Source organism: Gambusia affinis, linkage group LG10 (assembly GCF_019740435.1).
Source record: "Gambusia affinis linkage group LG10, SWU_Gaff_1.0, whole genome shotgun sequence".
Taxonomy (NCBI): Eukaryota; Metazoa; Chordata; class Actinopteri; order Cyprinodontiformes; family Poeciliidae; genus Gambusia; species Gambusia affinis.
Genome location: NC_057877.1, coordinates 27,998,608 through 28,021,588, shown reverse-complemented (window position 1 = coordinate 28,021,588; position 22,981 = coordinate 27,998,608). Strand labels below are relative to the sequence as shown.

The 22,981-nt window shown below is 37.0% G+C and overlaps 1 protein-coding gene across 4 annotated transcripts; it reads left to right on the top strand.

Moving 5' to 3' along the window:
- The first annotated feature begins 1,334 nt into the window (after positions 1-1,334).
- Positions 1,335-21,193, top strand: hps3 (HPS3 biogenesis of lysosomal organelles complex 2 subunit 1). 4 transcript variants are annotated; one of them, XM_044129749.1, is made up of 25 exons: positions 1,335-1,442; positions 1,552-1,672; positions 2,484-2,630; positions 2,714-2,785; positions 3,460-3,553; positions 3,854-3,927; positions 4,313-4,525; positions 5,513-5,564; positions 5,829-5,917; positions 6,705-6,822; positions 7,045-7,198; positions 7,276-7,358; positions 7,648-7,822; positions 7,908-7,989; positions 9,344-9,501; positions 12,754-12,862; positions 13,749-13,969; positions 14,609-14,786; positions 16,745-16,978; positions 17,250-17,453; positions 18,509-18,685; positions 18,768-18,872; positions 19,343-19,549; positions 19,629-19,716; positions 20,707-21,193. In XM_044129749.1, exons 3-25 carry the CDS (start codon positions 2,580-2,582, stop codon positions 20,823-20,825), a joined length of 3,057 nt encoding a protein of 1,018 aa, XP_043985684.1. In that variant the 5' UTR covers positions 1,335-1,442; positions 1,552-1,672; positions 2,484-2,579; the 3' UTR covers positions 20,826-21,193. The 4 variants fall into 4 exon arrangements, with proteins under 4 accessions (XP_043985684.1, XP_043985683.1, XP_043985682.1 ...); XM_044129748.1 differs by having other exon boundaries at positions 1,341-1,442; positions 5,510-5,564; XM_044129747.1 differs by having other exon boundaries at positions 1,341-1,442; positions 5,504-5,564.
- The last annotated feature ends 1,788 nt before the right edge of the window (positions 21,194-22,981 follow it).

Sequence of the window (22,981 nt, the reverse complement as noted above, 5' to 3'; positions counted from 1 at the left end):
TCTCTTTCAACAATTTCCCTTTGCAAATTTGCTTCATGTAAATCTAATCTATTGATGGTTCAAATCCAGCAGGGGGCGCTGAGGGGTTTCATAAATTCACACATAGCCAGTTTAGTATGGACAATTAAAGCAAATTAATCCAATCGTAAACTTTTGGTAATTGTGTTTGTTTGCAACAGTAGCAACAAACCGTAGTTTTCTGTGCTTTTAAATCTAAAAAAAGAAAAAAACAAACTACATTGTTAAGGAAATGCAGAGTAAGATGTTCCATCCTGACAGTGAATATTTTAACACTAAAGTGACTTAATTAAATTATGGTTTACAAATGCATTGCTATTTTTCCTGCAGCTGAAGAGACAGATACAATCCAGTTCACAACAAATTAGAGTTTCTTGACTTTAAATCAAAATAAGTAAAATTTTACACTGAACCTACAGCCAAGGGTTGCTTTCACATGTATCTACATTGATCAAATTAATTTCCATCCCCAGAAAAGCTACAAAATAAAGCTCTTGCAATCAAATTATTGAGCCACGCAAGTAATTTAAAACAGGTAAAACATTCATTTTCATTTGTACACAAGTCCACATCTGGCAGAATGCATGTCATTAAGGCTTTTTTATTTTGCTCAACTGCTGCCCCCTTGTGGTATTTAAAGTTAGAACAATGTTCCGAATTACTGGTTTCATTTCTCCTTTTAAGTCGTTGTCACCTGTTAGTTTTATTTGTTAAAAAGAAATCAACAAGTGTGACAGAAGACTTGTCCTACTTCAACATGATTGCATAAAATAAAACAAACATTAAAAAAAATCCAGCATGCCTGTACTCAGGCAAAAGTTGGTGAATATTTGGTAAAATGGCAAAGTACAATGAATAACTGTTGAGTCAGTATAATATAATTTTTAAATGATGTAATCAGACACAAAATTTTTAAAGACTAAACTGACAGAGTGATAATTAGAAAATAACCAAATCAGGCAAAAACAAATCAAATGTTTTTCAACATCAAAGTCTTAAAGTGAATTCTTATAGTAGGTTATGCAATTAATGTACAATAGAACTGGGCAAAATAGGCAACTTCTAGTAACAATATTCTGATTACATCGGAACAATAACAAAAGCAAAGCAAGCTGAAGATTGTTTACAAAAAAAACTGAAAGACTAAGAAATTCTAAATATACAAATGACATATTTTTAATAAACAACCAAATAACATAAAACTTACTTTGGTCGTTAAATAGTTAAAAAAAAAAACTTTCGAGACTGATCAACTTGTTGTGTAACCAATCAAAGGAAACTATCAGCCTGAAGAGCCAATCAGAATCAGAGAGGGCGGGCTCTCCGTTGTTATGGACAGCTCTCTTCCTGTTTCGCATGAAATCAATAAACTGCAGCAGTCGCTCAATGAGGAAGAGAGAAAAAGCTTATGTCGTAAAAATAACGTAACTACTTTACTTTGCTACTATGACTTTTATTGTATGTAAAGCATTATTTAAAACCGGAATGGGACTAAAGTGGTGTTGTAACTAATTGTTTGGACTTATTTTAAAGAACCAGAGCTGCTGCTGCTGCTCACAAGACCTCAGCATGTGATATCGATTAGTAAGGGAAGAGGACATCCTGCAGGACAACCGCTGCTTTGTTTCAACATTCAGCTTCTACAGCCAATAAGGTGAAGTAGATTTTAGTTTTAACGCCGAGAAACTCTTCACGTTTCGTTTAGTTTCGATATGGCAATAATAACAATGATGAAAAGTCTGGACTAAATTTATTCTACAATGATGTAAATGATATTGAGGATTTAATTTTTTATTATAGTAATATAAGCTCAGATCACTGGTTATGTTTTTATAACTTGGGAAATTGGAGTTTTCTTCCTATTTTTGCATTGCATTTTCCTCGTTCAAAATCGTAAATACAGACTGAAAACACAATTTCAGAGTTGTACAGTTTTGTTCCATTTGGAAAACTCTACACAGGATTGTCATTTTAGTCCTTTTTGTTATTTTTACATCTAAATTAAGTCCAGTTCTAAAACCTTATAAACCCAGGTGGAGGTGTACAATTATACATTGTAATGTATAATTGTACATTATAAAGATATTTCTTTATGTACAATTTTGGTTTAGTGAAACATTAATTCCGTTTGTTTTTTATTATTTTAGAAGCTTTGCCATATTATGTAAATTATTATTGATTTTTTTTTCCTGATTTTAATATTTCTATTTAAACAAAAGAGAAATTAACTGTGTTGCAGGGTCTTCCATTGAGGTAGTAGTTTTACCTCCAACAGAAAATGATTTATGCAGCAAAACAACCTAACCTCCATCTGATTTTCTTTTCAGAATTTGCACCATTAAAAAAAAAAGCATTTTTGCTGTCTGGTTTCTTCAATATGTCTATAGCAGTTCTGAATCTGATCAGTAACTATGACGAGATTTTCAATTCTGACTAAAAAAATCCTATTGATTATTTTCCAACAGTTTTCTAATGGATGAAGTCTGCAGAAGAATAATTTAACCAGAGTGGAAAGAACAAAAGTTTGTATTTAAATTTACATCTTCAAATTAGGAGCAAACATGGTGCATGTCTACAACTGCCATCCTTTCACTTCACAGCAGATTGTACAGGTAAATGAACTGATGCTGAGCCAGATTAAATAACAAAAACAAACCAAAAAAAAAACAACAGTTCTTCAACATGTTTTGCTCAGGTGGAGCAGGAGCCTGGACTCGTGTGCTGTGGAGGCGGAGCGCTGTTTGTTGTGACAACAGGAGGATGCAAGGTGTGCTTAAAATATTCCTCATGTTTATCCTGCTTTATTTGTGACGGTGTGTTGGAACAAAACATTCTGTTCATAAGTGAATAAATATACAAGTTATTCCTTAAACATTATTTTATTAGGTGCAATATCACAGGTTCTTTAAAAAAAATTATATGTGGTGGTATTTTTACATTTTATGTTTTTTGAGTTGTTTATTGTAAATGGTAATTTGATGTTGTGCATGATGGAGTATTTGGGCCATTGTAGACAGAAAAAAATGGAGGAGTACATTTCCACCAAAAAATGAAATTTAGAAATTTAATGGGGGGGGCTCAGAAAATTTTCTGAGTTTGATAAGTCTAACCTTCTGAATTTTTCCTGCAAATTTTGTTTTACTTTTGGAGCTCAGAAATGTTCTCGTTTTTCCTAGAATATTTTTGAGATTATTGTGAAAATGTTTACTTTTTTGGCTGAACTTTACACCACCCTAGTATAATGTCGTAGTTCTGATACATAAATTTCCACCATGGCGGGATTAATAAAGTATATTTAGCTAGCTAGCTCGAATATGCTAGCTAAGTAGCTAGCTAGCGCGATGTTGCTAGCTAGCTACCTAGCTGCTCTTGAGAGTGATGCTTTATCTGACTGTAAGTATTTGTAAAAGATGTAAATATCTGTGTTTTAACTGGACCCAGGTGGAGGTGTACAATTTGGAAACGGAGGGCTGCCCTCTCATATGCCGCTTTGCTAGCATGGGCACAGTGAGGAGGATCCAGCACAGCTCCATCGGTACGGACACTTGCTCTTCTCTTCTATCGTTCCCCTGAAAATAATGCACACCCCTTTAGAGAACAGCAAGATTAGAGAACTTAGTTTTTATTTTTGTTTTTATGTTTGAGGGGTTAAAGTGAGAGTACATGGAGATGATAAATGTGAAAAAATACTTTTTGAAGACATGATAGAACCTCTCCATTCCTTCTTTAGGCAGCCATCTTTCTTTTTTCTCCCCCAGTGTTTTTCCAAAGCAGTTGGTTGGAAAATGCCAAATGACAGAATTATTAATCATAATGCTCTGATTGCCTCTTTCAGGAGACTACTTGGTAACCATAGAGGAAAAAAACAGCGCCACCTATCTGAGAGTTTACACAAACTGGCGGCACCAGGTACGCTGCTTATTTTTTTCTTAAATAGTTTAATATTTGAACATAACGTTTACCTTTTTGGTGTAAACTGAACTGGGAAATGACCCGTTATTAAAAATACACCTTACCGTTTGCCATTTTAAAACTTTATTATAAATTCTGAACTTCTGTTTTTGAGTGGTAAATTAAATGTATTATATCACATTAAAATCTTATTCTACAAAAGCACATGCATTGCAGTTTTTTAAATAATCAGATACATATTTTTGTTTAATGCAATGTGGTGCATTCAGGTGCTTGTTGTTTAATTCCACGTGGTGCATTCAGGTGCTGACAGTCATCTCTCTTTTGGCTTCTGTAAGATGCTCAGCCTGGTTTGGTGCGACGGTTCTTGCTTTCTGTTCAGGCGGAGGAGAAGTCGCGTGTTGGGGTGCGTTTATTGGGCCACTTGCTTCGCGGCGCGTCTGTCTGGGGCGGAGTGCAGATGGAGATCATTGAGATCCCGCTGTCGGAGCATCCCGTGTCCCTGGCATGCTGCGCGGTGACTGGAGACCTCCTGGTGGGCTGCGAGAACACGCTGGTTCTTTTCGCTTTGAGGAGACACACCCAGCAGAACCTGGTAACAATCCTGACCACAGTTGGATGGTGTGGTTAGGTCAGTGGTGTCCAGATGTGTTGCAACATGGGCCAGAATCCCAAAGTGGAAAATGCTCCTTACTGTTTTTACAACTTAAAACGCAAAATTATTTTCTTTTTTTTTTTTTTTTTTTGTTTAATTTGCTCAGTACAGAAAATATTAGAGCCATGAAAAGAAACATTGAGGAAAATCTTACTTTTTTTCTGAATTTAATCTCTGAATTTTTTTTTCTTCTCAGAATTCAATTTTTTTTTTCTCAGATTTGTGACTTTTTTTCATGAAATTCCAACTTTTCTCTAAATTCTAACTTTAATCTCTGAATTTGAACTTTTCTCTAAATTTTGACTTTAAAATCAGAGTTCTATTTTTCCCTGTGACCCTAATCGTTTGCAATATTTTAATAAAACAAAGTGGAAATTCTTTCTCTTAGTAAAAGGCAGCAGACAGTTTTGGGTAATTTCTTTTAGTTTATTTGGTGTAGAAAATCTTTTAATCTATTCCCGGCAACAAAAGAAGAACTTTCTTCTAAAAACCGTTGTGCTATTCACTGAATGTTTTCTGGACTTCTTACTAAGAACTTAAAATCCAAAGAAAACGTGACTATTGAAATAAAATACTTTGTGGCTCACACTTTCCATTAAAGAAAAACTAGAATTAAATTTGTAATTTAAATTCTCATGCTAAAAAATTACAAAGTGCCCACTAAAGGGTCAAATTTGTACCATAAAACATAACATAAGGGCCACAAATGGCCCCTGGCCCACACTTTGGACACCCGTGTTTTACGTCTCCATACTTGCAAAAGTTCATTTGAGTCAAATGTCTGTCCGATGTTTTTTGTCTTTCAGGATTCCTGTTTAACTTGTTCCTTGGCTCAAACAGGTTCATTGAGCCAGTAAATCTGTTTGAGCCAAATTATTTTGGAATAATTTAAAATATTCTGTCTGTTAATCCCAGCAGAACCAGCAGAACCTCCAGAGCTCCTGGTCCAACTCAGAGCAGAGCTGCAGTCGGAGTCCAGGTAATTTAACGTTTTGTTTTATACATTTTAAAACCTGAAGACACTGAAGAGCACGTCTTACTTCATCAGAGTTGTTATAAATTCATAAATGAATCAAGAAATTAAACGATTGACAAACATGTTTAAAGCTTGAGCTCTTTGAGACATTGTGAGGAAATTAATCTAAATTATTTTAAAACTTGCATTTTGTCTGTTTGCTGCTGTGGCTCAGCTGATTTTTTTGTTTTATTTTTATTTATTAATTTTTGTATGTTGTCCTTTCAGGTCAAACTTCTAGTCAGAATCAGGAACTTTCTGTGTTGGACTTTGAACGTTCGGTCATCCTGCATCTCTCCAAAATCACTCCTAAACAGGTTCTTTAACTCTCTTTTTTTATGACTTATATAAAAATTTATATATTTTCTAATATTAATTTTATATTCCAGTTTTAATAGTTTTGAGTTGTTGCTCAGTTTTACTCAGTTTTTAATATGTATTTTAATTTATATCTCTATATATTACATATTTCAGTAAATAGATATTTATATTATTTCTGTTTGGGTACTACATAAAATATTGTACATAAATAAAAGGAACCACATTTTAAAATCTGAGATTAAGAATAAAAATGCGTTTTGGGAAAATGGAGGATTTATTTAGATTGTTATTTTTATTTATTTTGTCTAATAATGGACTAGCATTTGGGAACTTTAAAATGTTTATTTAATTTTATTTGTCTGCATTATTTGAACCCCAAAAGCTTTAAAAATTCTAAATTATTATGTTAATCATGCTTTAATAAACATAAGAAATTTCTTATGGTAAAAATAAAATGTATTTTACCAATGTTTTTATTACAAGTTTCATCAGAGACTAAATTAAAAATACTTTAATAGAGAACCATCACAGATTATTAAGCCTTTTTTTAATAAATCATTTAATTTACAGTGAGTCACAGACGTATTTATGGTGGATGCTAAATTTCATAAGACTAACTCCTCAAGATTTGTACTATAATTAAATTAAATGCTCTGATTTATTGTAATCTATGAATTTAAGATGTACAAAATTAGCATGTAAATTCTTACCTTGACTCAGTTTGTTTTGCCTTATTGTTGCAAACATTGAAAATATTAAAGCTTTGTTTGCTTTCCCCTCTAGGTGGCGCTGTGTGGAGGTTATGTGGCAGTCCAGGCCGAGCTTGAAGTTCTGGTTCTGAAACTGGAAGCGACGGCCGAGGCCACAGGCGTAGAAGAGCCATCAGATTCCTTTAAAAGCGGTAAAAACAAACCTCACATCGACAGCGTTTCATTTCTAGATGCTCTGCTGGCGTCTAAATGTAGGATAAGAAAACTGTGGATAAAAGAGGAAAGGTCAGGTCGCCGGTTTGGCAGATATTTAAGACAACTGATCGATGACTATCGATATGAAATGCTTATTTGGCGATGCGTTTTTCAGCCGTTTCTTCCAGCCCTGATGGATTCTGTGTTTGTGTGTTTAGAAGATGATCCAGAAGAGCAGAGCGACTTCCTGCTGGTTCCGAAGCACCAGGAGCTGCTGGGGGACCGAGCCAGAGCCTGCGACGTCCCCGTCAGCGTGGAGCAGACCGGACTGGAGGACCGGAGGCGCTACACGCTCTCCTACCTTCTTTTCAGGTGCTTTTCTGCTGTTTGAGCAACATGGCATTGTGATGATGTTTCAGGATAGTGACCTGGACGTTTTTCTTCTGCAGGCGTTTTACTCCAGAGTTCTTTCAAGGCTGCAGTGTGGAGGAGATTCAGCTCCACTCGCTGCAGCTCCACCCCATGTCCACCAGTAAGTACCAGCGCCATGACAGCCCCATTTCACCGTCTTTAAAAACTTCCTGCTCAGCTTAATCGGCCATTTAACATAAGCATTCAAATTAGGGGTGCGCCGATTTCATAAATTTTGGGAGATCAGCGATCAGCTGATACTTGGTGTGAAGCCGATCTTATCTTCATCAGCTAAGGTCAAAAAATCAACTGCTGTCCTCTTCTGCTCTCCTGTTGGAGAGGTTTGACTGATAGCCCCGCCCACCAGGTGAATAAATGTTTATTTTTTAAATTAATTTCTCTGTCTCCAGGTAAGCAGTCGGCGTCTGTGGACCAACCGGCCTGCATGTTCTGCTTCTTCTCTCTTCCCACGGCGGGATACCTCTACAGTCTGAGGGGCGGCGTTGAGCTCCTCTCCACCTATCAGTATCCAGAGAAGGTGCTGCAGGCGGTGCTCACAGATCACCTGTTGCACGTCATAACCAGGTGCGTTTCAAGCCCTGAATTTTCAACAGGAAATATAAACATTTTACTTATTCCACCATTATTCTATGGTTGTTTTGATTTGCAGGAATGCGCTGCAGTCGTTTACGGTGCGTTGTGCCGCAGTAGCAGCCAGGGTTGAAGACCCCTACATTGACACCACCATGAAGGTTTGACTCCATTTATTTACTTTATTTAAGACAATAAATGATGATTATTCAGTTTTGATTGTTTTGTGGACGAACCGGCCTGCATGTTCTGCTTCTTCTCTCTTCCCACGGTGGGATACCTCTACAGTCCGAGGGGAGAAATTTCAAATTCTCCCTGAAATTTTACACCAAGTGTTTACATGCACCGTAAAAACTTTCTGACATTAAATTGGACTAAAACTTTACTGTTTATGTGCGTTCGGATAGCTAAAATATTTCTTTGTTTGCTAAACAAAATGTAAAAAAAATCTTTTTCTTTTTTTTCTACATTTTGATAAACATTATCGTTCTTATCCGTTTTAACAATTCATGAAAGCCAAGATTGTGATGTCACAGATCTTCAGGCTTCTGATGGGCTAGTTTGCTGACTCATGTAGATGTTTGTATAAATCTGGTTTCAAATTCAAGCATTTGTGAATTTGCATCAGTTTTTGTGACAGCAGTAGTGCAGTCTTTAAATTTTCCTGGTATTTTTCTTTGTAGACATACTGCAGACATCTGATAGTATTTCTGGCTTTATGTTTGGCTCTTTTACTTGAAGGTTTTATGGAAAATATTCACTCTTCTGTAAACGTTTTTTAAACTGTGGGATTCCTCAAAATGTAATCCTTATCTTTTAATTTATTGTAATTTTAAACACTTCTCTTTGCAAGTTATTGGCATGTTGGTGACATTTTCTCATGATATTTATCCATTTGTATCTCATTTAACACCCTCTAGTTGTTCATGTTGTTCAACTCCCACATGTAAATGCAATAGTAAGCACCGCTAACTAAGAGCTTAGTTCTGCTAGCATTAAAGCAATTCACCAATACAGTATTTAGCAGAAGCTAATGCTAAAGCGCTAACTTCTATTCAAATTGCATGATGTCAAACACAGAAGTCTAACTTTGTTTTAAACAATACCGGGTTGTTCTCCATGTGAATCAATTTTTTTTACTTAAATTTACCGTTGAGTGCCGCTAACTAAAAGGTTAGCTGTGCTAACTTTAAGCCACTAATCATAAACATTATGCTAACGCTAAAACAATAGATCAACAAGGCATGTAGTGGAAGCTAATGCTAAATTACTAACTTTAATTTGATTTTTGTAAGTAGTTTAAAAAAGTAGTTTATAGTTTAAAAAAAAATAATTAAGCAAAGTGCCCAAAACCGTTTTTATGTTAGCAAAAGTGCTAAGTGAAAAATTAGCACAACTACCAGCAGATTAACAGATGTGTGCCCTCCCCTGCTTAAATGTCTGTTTTGTGATCTTAATATCTTCTGGAGCACATTGTGAGCATCTGTGAGAAGAACTCATGTTTGTGTTTTACAGGCTTGTCCACCGTGCAGCCTGGAGGTGTGTGCGCTCAGAATGCAGTTATTTATTGGTCTGCGGTCGCTGTGTGTCTACGGCCGCCATGTTGTCCTCCTCTCCACTGCTGACACAGACGCACCAGAGGAAACGGAACGCCACACACCGCGCCGGGGCCTGTAGGTTTCACGCATGCTGCATCCAAACCGACACGTCTGGGTTTGGTATCATTTAATATTTCCAATTTTAAAATCAGATATCTCATTAAATTGTTACATGACATTTTAAACAGAAGTAGTCCCCACAGGCATTTGTAAATCTTTTTATTGTACGTATGTGTTGTGATTTTAGCGATTTGAAAGAGCACAACTTGCTGACTGGTATTTTCCTTGCGGTGGGAATCGACCCCGCAACCACACCAGCTCTGGAGAACCTCCTGTCACGCCCCTTCCTGTAAGACAAACCCCAACCCAACCAGCCAGCCCCCCCAAACCCGACCCACCAGAGAGTTGGTTGTCATTTTCAGGTCAAGCTGCTTTGCAAAAATACGCAAAATCTCATCTTTACACCAGTTGTTGTTTTTAAAGAAATCACTTTGTTTTTAAGAGAAACTGGAGAACGGCCATTTGTTGATGTTGAGACAGTAGCTGCGTTTCCATGTGCATAAATATTAAGCTAATGTCAAAAAACACAATTTCGCGAATTCATAAGAAATGTAATTAAAATCAATGCGATGCTGTCTGAAAAGTGTGTACATTGTCTGGAACAAAAACAACCTTTATTTTCCTTCTACTTCCTGTCGTCTTTGCCGTCGTTTCTGCCAGTAGTAACATCCGGCTGTTGATGTTGTGACTCCTGTGATGCAAAAAATTTTTCCACTGCAGTTTTGTGAAATAAACTAAATTTGATACAGCCAAGCCAAGACGCAAAAACTTTATCAAAAAACGTGAGTTTTTTCTAAATTCTTGTTTCCTTTAAGCAAATTTATTCTTGTAATTTAAATTTGTGCAATTCTGTGATTAATGGAAAAGCAGCTACTTATCCTATTTTCTAAGTGACCATATTTATATTCCAATGATCACAAGATTTACTTTGGAAAAAATCCTTTTTTTTCTTTGAGATTTAATATACATATAAGAATCTTTGCTTCTGGTCTTTATTGGTTCAGTTTCCATGTGCATTAATTATTAAAGTTTAAAAATACGTTTACATTTGTGTGTGAAGTTGCAGCTTAGCCTGAAAGAGACAACCAGACCCATTTAGAGATTAAACCAGTTTAACTGCACCCAGTGTGAGAGAACTAATAACGTCATAAAGTCAAAGGTTGGACTAAAATAAGACTTCTGTTGTTTTTTGTTTTTTTTTACTAATTTAACCAGAGTTTCTCGTGGTCCTTTAATTTCCCAATTAGTTTTATTAAAAAGAGATTCTTTAATTTCCTAATGTTAATATATTTTTATTTAAAAATATGTATGAATATATTTGAAAATGTATTTTAAAATAGATTTTTTTTCAAAAACTACAAAAATAAACAATAAATCAGAGCAACAACCTTTATGGTTTTTTAAACTCGGGGTGTCCAATGTGAGGCCCGGGGGCCGTTTGTGGCCTCTGGACAGAGTTTGTGGCCCTTCCATGCAGCTTGTTGCCGATGGAGATTTTTTTTATTTCTAGTCAGGGTTAAATTTATAATACAAACATTTTTCTTCCAATGGACAATGTTAAGAACAACAGAAAGTATTCTTCTTTTTATAACTAAGCTTTTATAATATCCAGAGCCCCCTGTATCCAGAGACTTTTCTGCATCAAGCTTTATTTAAGTTATAAGTCCTTTAAATATTACTAGTGTTTTGAAAGAAAGTGAACCAAATCCTGTTTATAACTGAGAGTAAATTTGTTCAGTTGAGTTCAAAACAATTTGAAAACTAGATGCTTTTATTATGATACAAGAATCATGAAAAATCCTTTTTAAGTTTTGGATAAAAACAAATAAAACAAAAAAACTAAGATCAGACGTATAAATTCCCAGATTTTTTTTAAACTTTCTTGCACCATGAAAACGTTTGACTTGATTTTCACCCACGTGATAAAAAGTTTGGACACCCCTGCTTCACATATTTGACCAAATGCAGTTTTTGGACCGATACACAGATCCTCTATAGAACAGATGCTCTGCTACGTCCTGTTAACATGCTGACTAACTGTAGACTAACTGCTCTGTTGCTCTCCTGTTGTTTTTAACTGCATGGATTCAGAGAGATTCTTACTGAAAGTGTTAGTTGTGATTGCAGTAGTAGTGATCACAATAACAGTGAACACTTTCTCCTCGTTTTAGTTTTTCATGCATGTCTCGTATAAAACCAGATGTGTAATGAAAACTTTAATTTCCACAATGGGAAAATTGATTTGTACTCTTAAAATAATTTATAAATGTGCTTTTTTTTTTTTTTTGTTAAAAGCAGAATTTCCTCAAGTTTTGGCAATTTTGCACAAAGGTTTTATGGAAAATGTAAATCAGTTTGTTGATTTTTAGAAGTAGGTTTTTACTTCTTTTTTTTTTTTGGAAAAGTTTCTCTTCAGCTTAATTTATTAATTATTTACTTTTATCATTTAAGTGTAAATTATAACCAGTTAATGCATCAAACCAGTCAGAGAAGGGATTAACAGTAAAACGATAAATACATTTAAGACTGCCAAATATTTAATTCCATTTTTACCATATGTAGCAACAGCGGAGCTAAAAGGAAAAACTGCCTGCCTGCTTACATCTGGTAAATTCAAATGTTCAAATTATTATTATTTAGTTTGACACAACAGAATTATCACTTTACATAACCTGAAGATGAAGTTTGCCATGTTTTTCTACATAAATTAGAAATGTTTATTTCTTCTGCAAGCAGAGATAATTTTAGTTTGTTTTACTGCTAGGTGTACAGCAAAGTGAAACCCCTTGATTTTTATTTATATTTGGTTAATACAGTGGTGTGTGTTGTGATGTTGTAGGGAAATTTTAACTGAGTTTTTTCCAACCTTATTTGGACTTTTTCCCCCCTCTGCTTCCAAAGTGCGCGATTCAAATTATTCAATTGTAACGCAGATACATTATTTTTTTCTGATGTTTTGTTTAATTAAAAAATAAAAAGTGTCAGTTTCAGAGTTTGGATGGCCCAGATCCATAAGACTTGGTTATCTGGTATGCATCGTTTTACAAACTAAAGAAATGATCCTGATTTTCCCATCAGTTGTTATACTTTGTTTTTATTTAAATGAACACTAAACAGCTTGCAGACAGTTTCCAAGTGGATATATACGGGGATGAAACACTTGTTTGGAAATGTTTGGGATCAGATGGAAGGATAGCAAGCGGAGGATTTCCCAGATTTTCATGGTGTTCTGTGTTTCTGACCCTTGTTTCCTGTTTTGGACCTCAGGAGCAGGAGGTGGGTCATCTCATCCCCCAAAGAAACCAGTCCTGTTGGACACGGGTGGAATCTGTATGTTGTCGACACCGTACCTCCCATCACGCTCCATCAGGAGATGGTAACAACAAAACTCTAAAATAACCATATTACCATCATAAATATGATTAGAATTCACAGTATTATAATAATTTTAAAAAACAGAAGAGTTTCTGTATATCAGAATGTGAGGTTTAAGCGTCGTTTAATGTGGGAATCCTTTAAGGGTTTAACTGGTGTGATGTATCTTCAGGTATCTTCTACCTGCTCCTTTTAAACAGATTGTGTAAAAATTCATGTCAGTTTGTCTTATTATTATTTTTCTTCTGTTTTTACTTTTTGTTGTTTAAAATAAATAAATGAATTAGCGCTGGACAATATGACGGAAAACATATCACAATGTAAACGTTTCATATCAATCAATATTTATTGACTAGTTGTCTGTTTTAAATATCTAAAATATTACCAAACTGTTGGTATGACCTTTCCTGTTTCATTCACAGTTTTCACTCCATGCCATTGATTTTTATTTTTAAAAAGTTATGAGGCACAGTGGAGAAACTTTAAACTGCTCCCGCGCAACATACTCACCAAGTTGTTGCTAGGTAACCAAAGCTTACTCACCAAGTTGTTGCTAGGTAACCAAAGCTTACTCACCAAGTTGTTGCTAGGTAACCAAAACTTACTCACCAAGTTGTTGCTAGGTAACCAAAGTGGGAGTGATTCCACCAACCTAGCTTAGCTGGCCGTGAGAGATTGAGCAGCTAAAGTCTTTCCTCTGCCTACATCCCCCAGAATGCAGTGCGTATCTATCACAATATATATTATTGATTTATTGGAATGAATATGTACACGTATAATAGCATGTCCTGAGAATCAGCTGTTCTCTCGGAAGACACTTTAATAATTGCACAGGTATTTATGTGTTGGGGTCATTTTGAGTTTTTAGGATTGTTTATGTGTGCCAGGTTGAGTACAGCCAGCGCTACGCAGAGACTAACCCACAGGGCCTGAGTCTTCGTCACCTCCTCAGTGAAGCCCACCTCCTCCTCCGCTCCTCCCTGCTGGAGTCGTCAGAGCAGCGGCAGGCCAGCGAAGGTGTCAGAAAGATGGCCGCCCAGACGTACAGGGAGGAGCTGGAGGAGGCGTTCAGACAGAACTCCGCCCAGCTTGGAGACAGTTTCAGCAGGTACCAGCGCTCTAAGCTCTGCTCAGACTGATTAAAACTGAATTGTTCATGTTCAACTCTCATCACATGTCTTTTAAAATAACTTGTCATTCTATATTTTTATAGATTACATCAGCTGTCAATCAGCACATCAATTAAACTGCACATTATTTGCAACCTGGGTTACATGGGGTTTTTTTTCTCAGAAAAATTTTTGTGGCACTAGTGGCTTGTATTTTTTGCAACAGTAGGCAGACAGGAAAGCGGGTGAGGAGAGGAGGGAAGACATGCGGTCGCCAGGACCGGGAGTCGAACCTGCGACGTCCGTGTCTAGGACTAGGGCCTCCAAACGTGGGGCGTGCTGTGGTGGCGCAGGGGGTTAGCACGCCCCACAACCTGGGTTACATGTTAATCAGTGGTGGGCGCCACTAGCTACAAATTTTGCTGAGCTATTCCTAAAGCGCTATGGCATTAGTTTTGCTAACACTAAGGTGCTACACCAACATAATAATTGGTGGAAGCTAATGCTAAATTGCTACATCAATATAGGCACAGCTAAATTCCTCCTGAACTTTGTTTTTGTGACGACACTCCAGCTCGTCAGTTTATTTTAAAATGTTAATAATAATAAAGCCCAGCTCTTGTTTTGTGTGGTGTTAGGGGCAGTCAGAAGGATTGCCACCTGGCTTTGCCGTACTACAGGATGTCCGGTCTGTCGGTCACCGAGGTCATGTCCAGAAACCGTCCACTCCCAGGCAGCCCTCACTCCTATGGACCCGGTTTCCTCTTTTATCTGAAGAACTACCTGTTAGAGGAAACGGACCAGAGCCTCAGTCAGGTGTGAAACCTTAAATTCTCTCTGAATTTTAATGACAAACATTACATCTATTAGTGTGTCTGTCATGTCTCACTTTGAATTTGCCGAATTATTTATTTTTTTAAAAGGGATCTGTTATGCAAAATTCACATTTTGTACTTCCATTTGGGTCTCAACCAGGGGTGGACATTAGCACCTGCCACTGGCCAAATGCAGGTAAAGGTATGAGGTGGTGTGTAAATTGGAGCAATGCACTGTGGTAGGTTGACAATTTGAACAGGAAAAATAAAACCTGCATTCAATTTGGACTGACTGTCTTGAGTCCAGAATGATGCATTTACTGTCCATATCTGGCGGCCCCAAGCTATCATAATTTAACAAAAAAAATTATATTAAATCTCATTTTTATCGACCGCGACAGCCCATTGGTTGATTTTATTGATGGACACTGGGATTATCCAATGAAATCCCTCAGTCCTCCTTGGCCCGCCCCTCCCTTCTAAGTTTATAAATAGCGCCATTTCAGGTAATGGTTAGCTGCTAACCAGAGTGCGAGAAAGTGAGCGGATACGAGACGGGGCGGGTCAGAAAGAATGTGCATAAGCCCACTCAGAAAAATGTGTCAAACTAACCGATATGTTAATTACCACACTAACTTTGACCGTTGGAGGAGATTCAGTAGCGGACGAGGAGAGAAAATTAGCGATTCAGGGGCTTTATTGTCATCGGTGGATGATGATGATGATGAGAGACGTGACCAGGGACAGATTGAGGAAAAGTTCAGTTTAGCTGCTGCTGCCTGGTAAGAAGAAGTAAGTTTTATTATGATAAAAAAAGTTTAATGCAGGCAGGAAGGCAGGTGTGTGTGAGGGGGAAGCTAAGCTAACACTAAGCTCCAGGTAGTCAGAAAAACTCTGGAGTAACACAAGAATGATGATGATGATGATGGTCCGTGGAATTAATAATGAACACATTCTGAGATATTTTAGTAATAATTGTAATAAGTAAGGGAAAACAAATAAAACAGTTAGAAAACAGCTATTGATACAATTAAAATTTTTTTTAAAATGACCAGACACATCTTTAATAAATACTATCAGGGAGAGTTGTTGCCAATATTTGGAAATATTCAACATATGATTGCAAGAATGTTGGGGTTGTGTAGTTAAAGTTTGCTGTTAGTAATTACTTCAAATTAACTTATTGCACTACAGCCCTGTTTAAGGTGCCCATGCTTTATGTTAAATTATTCTGTACATGTACATCTGCATGGTAAACTTATTGTCAATAAATTGGTTTTTATAGAGTTAAGAATAAATCATGCATTTGCTATAATTTGCTTGTACTTGTGGGGTTTGTAATCAAAAGAAAAAAAAAACAGTGGCTGGTGAAATGTCTGAGTGGCCGGTAAAAAAATTTCAATTTCCACTCCTGGTATCAACAGCTACTAAAAATAACCCAAGTGTGAAAAAAATTATCCATTATAAATTTAATGTTTTTTTGTGTCTGGAAAATGGGCTGTTTCAAAAACCTTCTGAATGTAACATCAGCAGACACTACCCCTCACCTAGCAACCCGGTGAAGCCCTGCCAGTTACTTAGCAACCCCAGCGGAATTCCGCCCATCACCTAGCAACCAGAGCACAGTATTAGCCCATTTGGTCAGCTGGTTTTACCGCTATATGCTTTGTACAATGGCTGCTGGATAATACAAGAATTTTGCTGTTGACTTACCATCCGGAAACCACTTACTGCATTCTTGTTGGTTGTGCAGGAGGCTCCACTTCTGCTTTTCAAAGACAAAACTGACTAAAATGTCATTGTCTAAGAATGATTTTGTGCAAACATGTTTTGTTTAGCCCATAGACCGATCCTAACCAGTTCAAGAAGGATAATTGATTACCTTTAAGCTCATAAAAGGATGAAGGCAAACAAAAAAAATATCTAAAACTGAGTTTTTCTGTCTTTGTGTGAAATCAGGAGGACGCAGATGAGGTCACTAGAATTTTCAGCCAATCAGAGCCCTCGATGCTGGTCAGCGTGTGCGCCAGCCCGTGCATGATGAACGTGGACCCGGCTGCAACGCTGCAAATTTTACAACATCTGGAGGAAACGGCTGGCGTGTCGGTGCCTCTGACAATCACCATGGCGACCATGATGCTGCGCCTGGGCAACAGGGCGCAGTACACAGAGCTGATGGAGCGACACCCTGAGGTGTGTCATACTTCATACACACGTTTTTTCTCACTGTCTGCAGTTGAATCAGACGAAATGTTTCTTTTTTTTAAGTTGTTTTGAATTACCAAAATTGTTTCTTTTTTTAATGTCAGAAAACGTAGCAAGAACCTTTAGTTGTTTTAGACTTTTGATCTGATGTAACTTCAGACATGAGGGGAAAAGTCTGTAGATCTCAGGTTTCAACAGGATATAGAAAATAATAATGACTTATTTTCTAATAGGGTTGAACTCTGTGTTGTGCATTCAGATGCAGCTGGTGTACGGGTTCATCGAGGAGCCGAGGTTGCTGCTGCACGCAGGAGGAGGAGAAGGAGGGAAACACCTTCAGGTGCGTCCGACGGCGTTGGCCGGCCAGCTGGCTGACTCCCAGCCTGGACTCCTGGTGGCGGCCATGGTGGCTTTACACGAGAACAACAAGGTGCAGCTGGAGCCCGCTGATCACGTCTTTAAGGTCCGTCGCTGCTGCAGAGCCCCCTGGTGGACACTGAGGGGATTTGGTTTTCTTTTCTGTTCCCCTGCTATTTAATTTTATAAATACACCCTCATCTATTTTCCATACAGTCAGAGTGATAAAAAAAGACAATTTAAATTAAATTGTGTTTTTACATTCTTAACTCTTTGGTGCAGAAAACGGGTTAAAATTTGATCTATTTGATTTGTTCAGTGGAGATGAGACTTCACATGAAAACGGCCGTTTAACTGTTTAGACTGAAACCACGAAAAAGACACAAACAAAACGGCCAGATGACGTTATCGCCACGTGAAAATAATAAAAAAATAGTCCAAAAACTTTTATTTGTTTGCGTCGTTTCATGTGCTTGTTTCTTTCTGTGATTTTTTTTTTTTGTCTATTTCTTTTTATTTGTTTTTTTTTTTTCTGTTTCTTTCTTTCTCTCTGTTTACTGCTTTCTTTCTTTTGTTAGTTTTTTCCTATTTTATTATTTTATTTTTCTTGTTTTATTCTGTTTCATTGTTTGTTTCCTTTTCAGGTTCTTTTTTCTTTCTTTGTTTTCATTTTTGCTTCTTTGTTCCTTTTTCTTCGTCTCTTCCTTTGTTTTTTCTTTTTGTTTCTTTCATTGTTTCTTTCTTTTGCAGTTATTTTTCTTGTCTTTTTGTTCTGTTTTGTTTGTTGCTACTATTGTTGTTTCTTTCTTTGTTTTTTTTACCTTTTTCATTCTTTCTCTCTCTGTTCCTTTTTGGGTTTTTTTTCTCTTCATCTCTTTCTGTTTCTGTCATATTTGTCTCTTCCAGTATTGATGGAAAGTCTGTGTTTGAGCTGCTTTTATTAACAACCATGGAAAAACTTTATATTGTTGCCAAAAAACGTTCGATATTCAACATGCCGCATGAACTGACTAGTAAATACATTATTGTGAAGGAATTAATTTCTTTTTGTGCGTAACCCATCAGAACAATACCCCCCATGTCCTCTAGGGGCGCTGTACACTGATCTGCCTGTACGCTGTGGAGCCAGATGTTCTGTAGGTACTGATGTTTTGTTTGCAGGAGCTGGGATGTGAGAGCAGCCTGCAGCTGGACTTTTGGGAGGCGATGGTCATGTCGTCCTCCCAGGATGCCGTCATTCAGGAGCTTCTGTTCCGACTCGCTTCGGTTTACATCGACAGACTGACGGCCGGCGAATCCCCAACAAAACACAAGTCGCTGAAAAGTGCGGATGACCTGGTAACGGTTACGCCGCCGTCTGGATCTGAGAGCTTTTCCTCTGGCGGTTTGACTTCAGTCCTGCTCTGTGTTTTGCTTTCAGATCAGCTGCTGCTCTCATTACGGCGCCCTCTACCCGTGGCTCACCGTCCTGAACCCAGCTCAGACTTCCAGCTACCAACACCAGGAGGCGCTGCACAAACTGCAGGTGTGGAGATAGAGGGATGGATAAAACAGAGGAGTGGAGCCACTAAAATGGACCTTCTCAGAAATCCAATTTTAAACTCAGAATTTTGACTTTGAACTCAAAATTCAGCCTTTTTTTTTCTCAGAATCTTGAGTTTTTTCAGATTTTTCAACAGAATAAAACAAACCTTACTTTAATCATACTTTAATATACAAATTCTGACTTTAGTTTAATTATTCTGACATTTTTCTCCAATTCTCACTTGTTTCCTCAGAATTCCTTGTCTTTCTACAAATTCCAACTTTCTTTCCACCGAATTTTGACTTTTTTCCATCCAAATTTTTTTCCTCAGAAAGTCAGAGTTATTATTCTGAGATTAAAGTCAGAATTCATTTTCTATTTTGTTTGGTGGCCCTTCTCCCCTCCCGTAGCTGTCTGGAGGGGTCATGAGGTCAGACTGATGTAACTGTCCCTGCTGCTCTGTCCTGCAGTCGTTGCTCTGCGGTCCGTCCCTCTCCATCGGCAACGTTGCTCCTCTGTTGGAGAGTCTGTCGGAGGAAACGCTGTGGGGCTTCAGCCTGCACCTCCTCTGTGCCACCAGAAGGGGGCAGTATGCCAGCAGCATTGAGCGGCTGTTGGACCGCTGTCCTCAGGCCATCATAGCCTACGCCAACCACCAGCTACAGGACAAACACATGGCATGTCCTTCATTTACTTTATTTTGTTTGTTAGGTTTTTTGAAACATTTTTTTGACTTTTTCTCATGTTTTCTTCCAGGCTCTCTGGTGGCAGAAGCTTCTTCCTGAGCTGTGCAACCGGACGAGAGCGGCCGCTGACGATGGCGTCCTGCTCGGAGCTCTGACAGGTGGAGAAAATGTCCCAACTGGAGCAGAAAAACGCAAATCTATCAGCTGATTATCAAAACAGTTTAACATGAGCTGCCGCTGATTTTATTATTTTGAGTCTTAAAACAAAGTTCCACTTCATTTTATCAGCTCAATTTGTAATATTCACTTGGGTAGTAACTGGTTACATTTACTTCAGTAACTTTTTGAGAAGTGTACTGTTGGTAGTATTTTTTACTACAGTGCACTTCTTAACCTGAGTAATTTTATTATGAAGTATTTTTACTCTTATTTGAATAAAATTTCTGGATTCTCAGCACACTGAGTGGAAAAACGAACATTTTAAAAATACTGGACAAATGTTTGTAAACTTTTGAATTTGAGGAAAGTTTTTTTAAAAAGCGTCCTTGCCGCAATTTCTGGCGTTTAGCAAACAGAAATGATTTTGGTAATTGTAACTAAGCTAAACAAGAAGTTTGGTCCGACTTTGCGAGAAAAAAAAAGTTTGCGTATGTAAATATCTGGTTTCATCTGCATTTTCCATCTACAGTCACTTTGCTTACATCAAAGTATTAGGAGCATAATAACTTTTTTTACACAAATGTAGCTGTAAGGATAAAGTCAGAATTATACGAGAAGCGATAATAAACCGGTTAATTTTATGAGAATTTGTACTCAAAGTTGCGTCAAAATGAGGGACGCTGAACGTGTCGTGAAGTTTTACTTGGTATCTGCTTTTTGTTCTTAATGTTTTCACACATCAGCATCAAATTATTATCGGCAGCAGGACTTTGTGCGACTTGCTGTTTGATCTCTGTGAATCTAAGCTTCGCTTCTCGTTCGCTTCTCGTAATCTTACAATTTTCGTCTGGTAAATATTCTTCATCCTGTTCATGTTGGACTCTGTCCTCATAATATTACGACTTTAAAGAACAAGAGCCTAATAGAGTCTGTTATATTCTGCCTCATTGACACAAAACGCTTATCGACTCTGGTCTCCATGCCGACAGAGACGCTGGTGGTGGTTGCCATGGAGACGAGCCCGGCAGAGTTCCTGGAGCTCCTGCCAGACGACGGCTCGGCGTCGTACTTCCTGCCTCACCTGTTGACGTGCGGCCAGAGACGCTGACTCAGCAGAAACGGAAACGCAAAGCGAAACATTCGATCCCGCTGAAGGAATCTGAAAATGACGTCTTCTTCCTGCTGCTGTGGAGCCAGAACAACATTTTTAGTTTTTTCCTAAGAATTTCAGTCTGTGAATTTTTAAAGGACTTAATGTAAATCTGAATCTTTTAAACAGTTTTATGGCTGTAAAATCATAGACTGGTGAATATTTATCAAAGTCAAACTTTACGTCCTGCTTCATTTTGTTCATGTCTGAGTAAAATATCTGTAATATGAGATGTCTTGTTGTTGAAATAGTGAGAACAAAGTCTCTTTTTTTTTTAGCTTTTTCTTCTTTGGTATTTATTGAAAATAAATATTTTATTCAAACTACATTCTGAAAAAAGCAGTTTGTTTTGATTTCCTGAAATATTTTGTAAAAAGTGAATTATTTTGGCTACTTTACTGTAAAACAATCCCAATAATAATGTTTTGTGATTTTGTCTTCAGACTGTTTCTACATGCGTATCCAGATTGGAGGCACTGGGTTTGCAAATTAAGCTGAAATTTGGATTTAAAGAGTTTTGATTTAGTTTTTCTTTTTGTACATTTAGCTACTGGACAAAACCCTGAGACCTGGTAGACGGGGAATGTCCTTCTGACGGTTGCAGTTGGATAATAAGCATTAATCAGGCTAACAATGTCCATCTTAAACTCTATGTAATTACATCTGTATGGAACCATATTAATGCCAATGCTTTGTCATTATAATGAGATTTTTAAAACTTGTTATAAAAACATTTGTGTCTCATTAAAACCAAAATATTTTCTCTGTTAAATAAGAAAAGTTGCAGCGGTAAAACAGCAACACCTTCCTGTATTTTTAGACGTCGACACAGAAAGCCCCATTACGCCTTTTTGACCAGTTATAATCTGCCCAGGTTTTTATTTTCTGTTTTAATAAGAAACTTTTGTGTTTTAAAAAGGGTTGTTAGGAAACTTTCCCAAACTCTTAATGTTTTCCTTCCACTCAACTTTCCAGTAAAATGTTTGTATACTGCTCTCTGTGTGAAAACATTTTCTTTGGGTTGTTCTCCTTTTGAAGGGTTTCAGTAGCTGCATTTCCATTAATCAAAAACTTATGCAAATTGAAAGTACATAAATAAATTTGCTTAGTGGAATCTTGTTTTTCCATTTGAAGCTTTTTGGCAATGATTTTTTTTTTATCATGTCGAAGTCAATGTGTTTTACAAAATTGCTGTGGAAACACTTCACATCAACAACTGGATCTTACTACTGGCAGAAACCACAAAGAAGATGACAGGAAGTGGTAGAATTGTTTTTTTAATTCTTTTTATTTAGCGTAAAGCATTTTTTTAAAAATGGTGACGACCATTTCATATTTAGCATTATTTCTAGATACTGTATCTTAGATATATCTCCCTAAATGATACGTTTAGCAAAAGTACAACTAACGGTAGGATACATGTGGGACAGATCCAGGGGGAAACAAAACTACGGTACAAAAAAAATAATAAAAGTGAAAATAAAACCTGAGATTCATAGCAGATGAAATTCAGATTGGTACAGGAGGAAGATGGTGTGGTGTGTTTTTCATGACTTATATGAACGAACTTATTCACATGATTTTAATTGCATTTCTTGTTTAATGTCAGAACATTTTACCGCTAATGTAATTTTGGGTTTTTGTTAAGATGAGATCAAGTTAATAGTTAATTTCAAGTTTTTGAATTGGAAAAAAGATTCATTTTTGGTCAACTTTTCCTCTGATTACTAAATAAAATTAAATGTTTCATTTTCAGGTTGTCTCGTCTTGTTTTTGTGAAACTATTATAATCTAATCAGAAGTATTGATTTATCGGCTTTAGTTGCTGATGGAAGACTGAAGTCATCCGTTTCTCTTCCCAAGACTTTAAGCAAACAACTAATCAAAACTTCACCCCAGACCTGAGATTACAGCTTTAAATAGTCTAACATTCTCTAAAATCAACATTCAGGCAAAATTCAAGGAGTGTTCTTTATTTGATGAAATGTTTGTGTATTTTTCTGTCACAAAGGTTACATTTGAATGATCTGCAAGCAGAAATTGATTAATCGCATCAATAAAAAAGTCACGTATACACGGCTGAATCAGTAGCTGCGTTTCCAGAGACTAGGCAG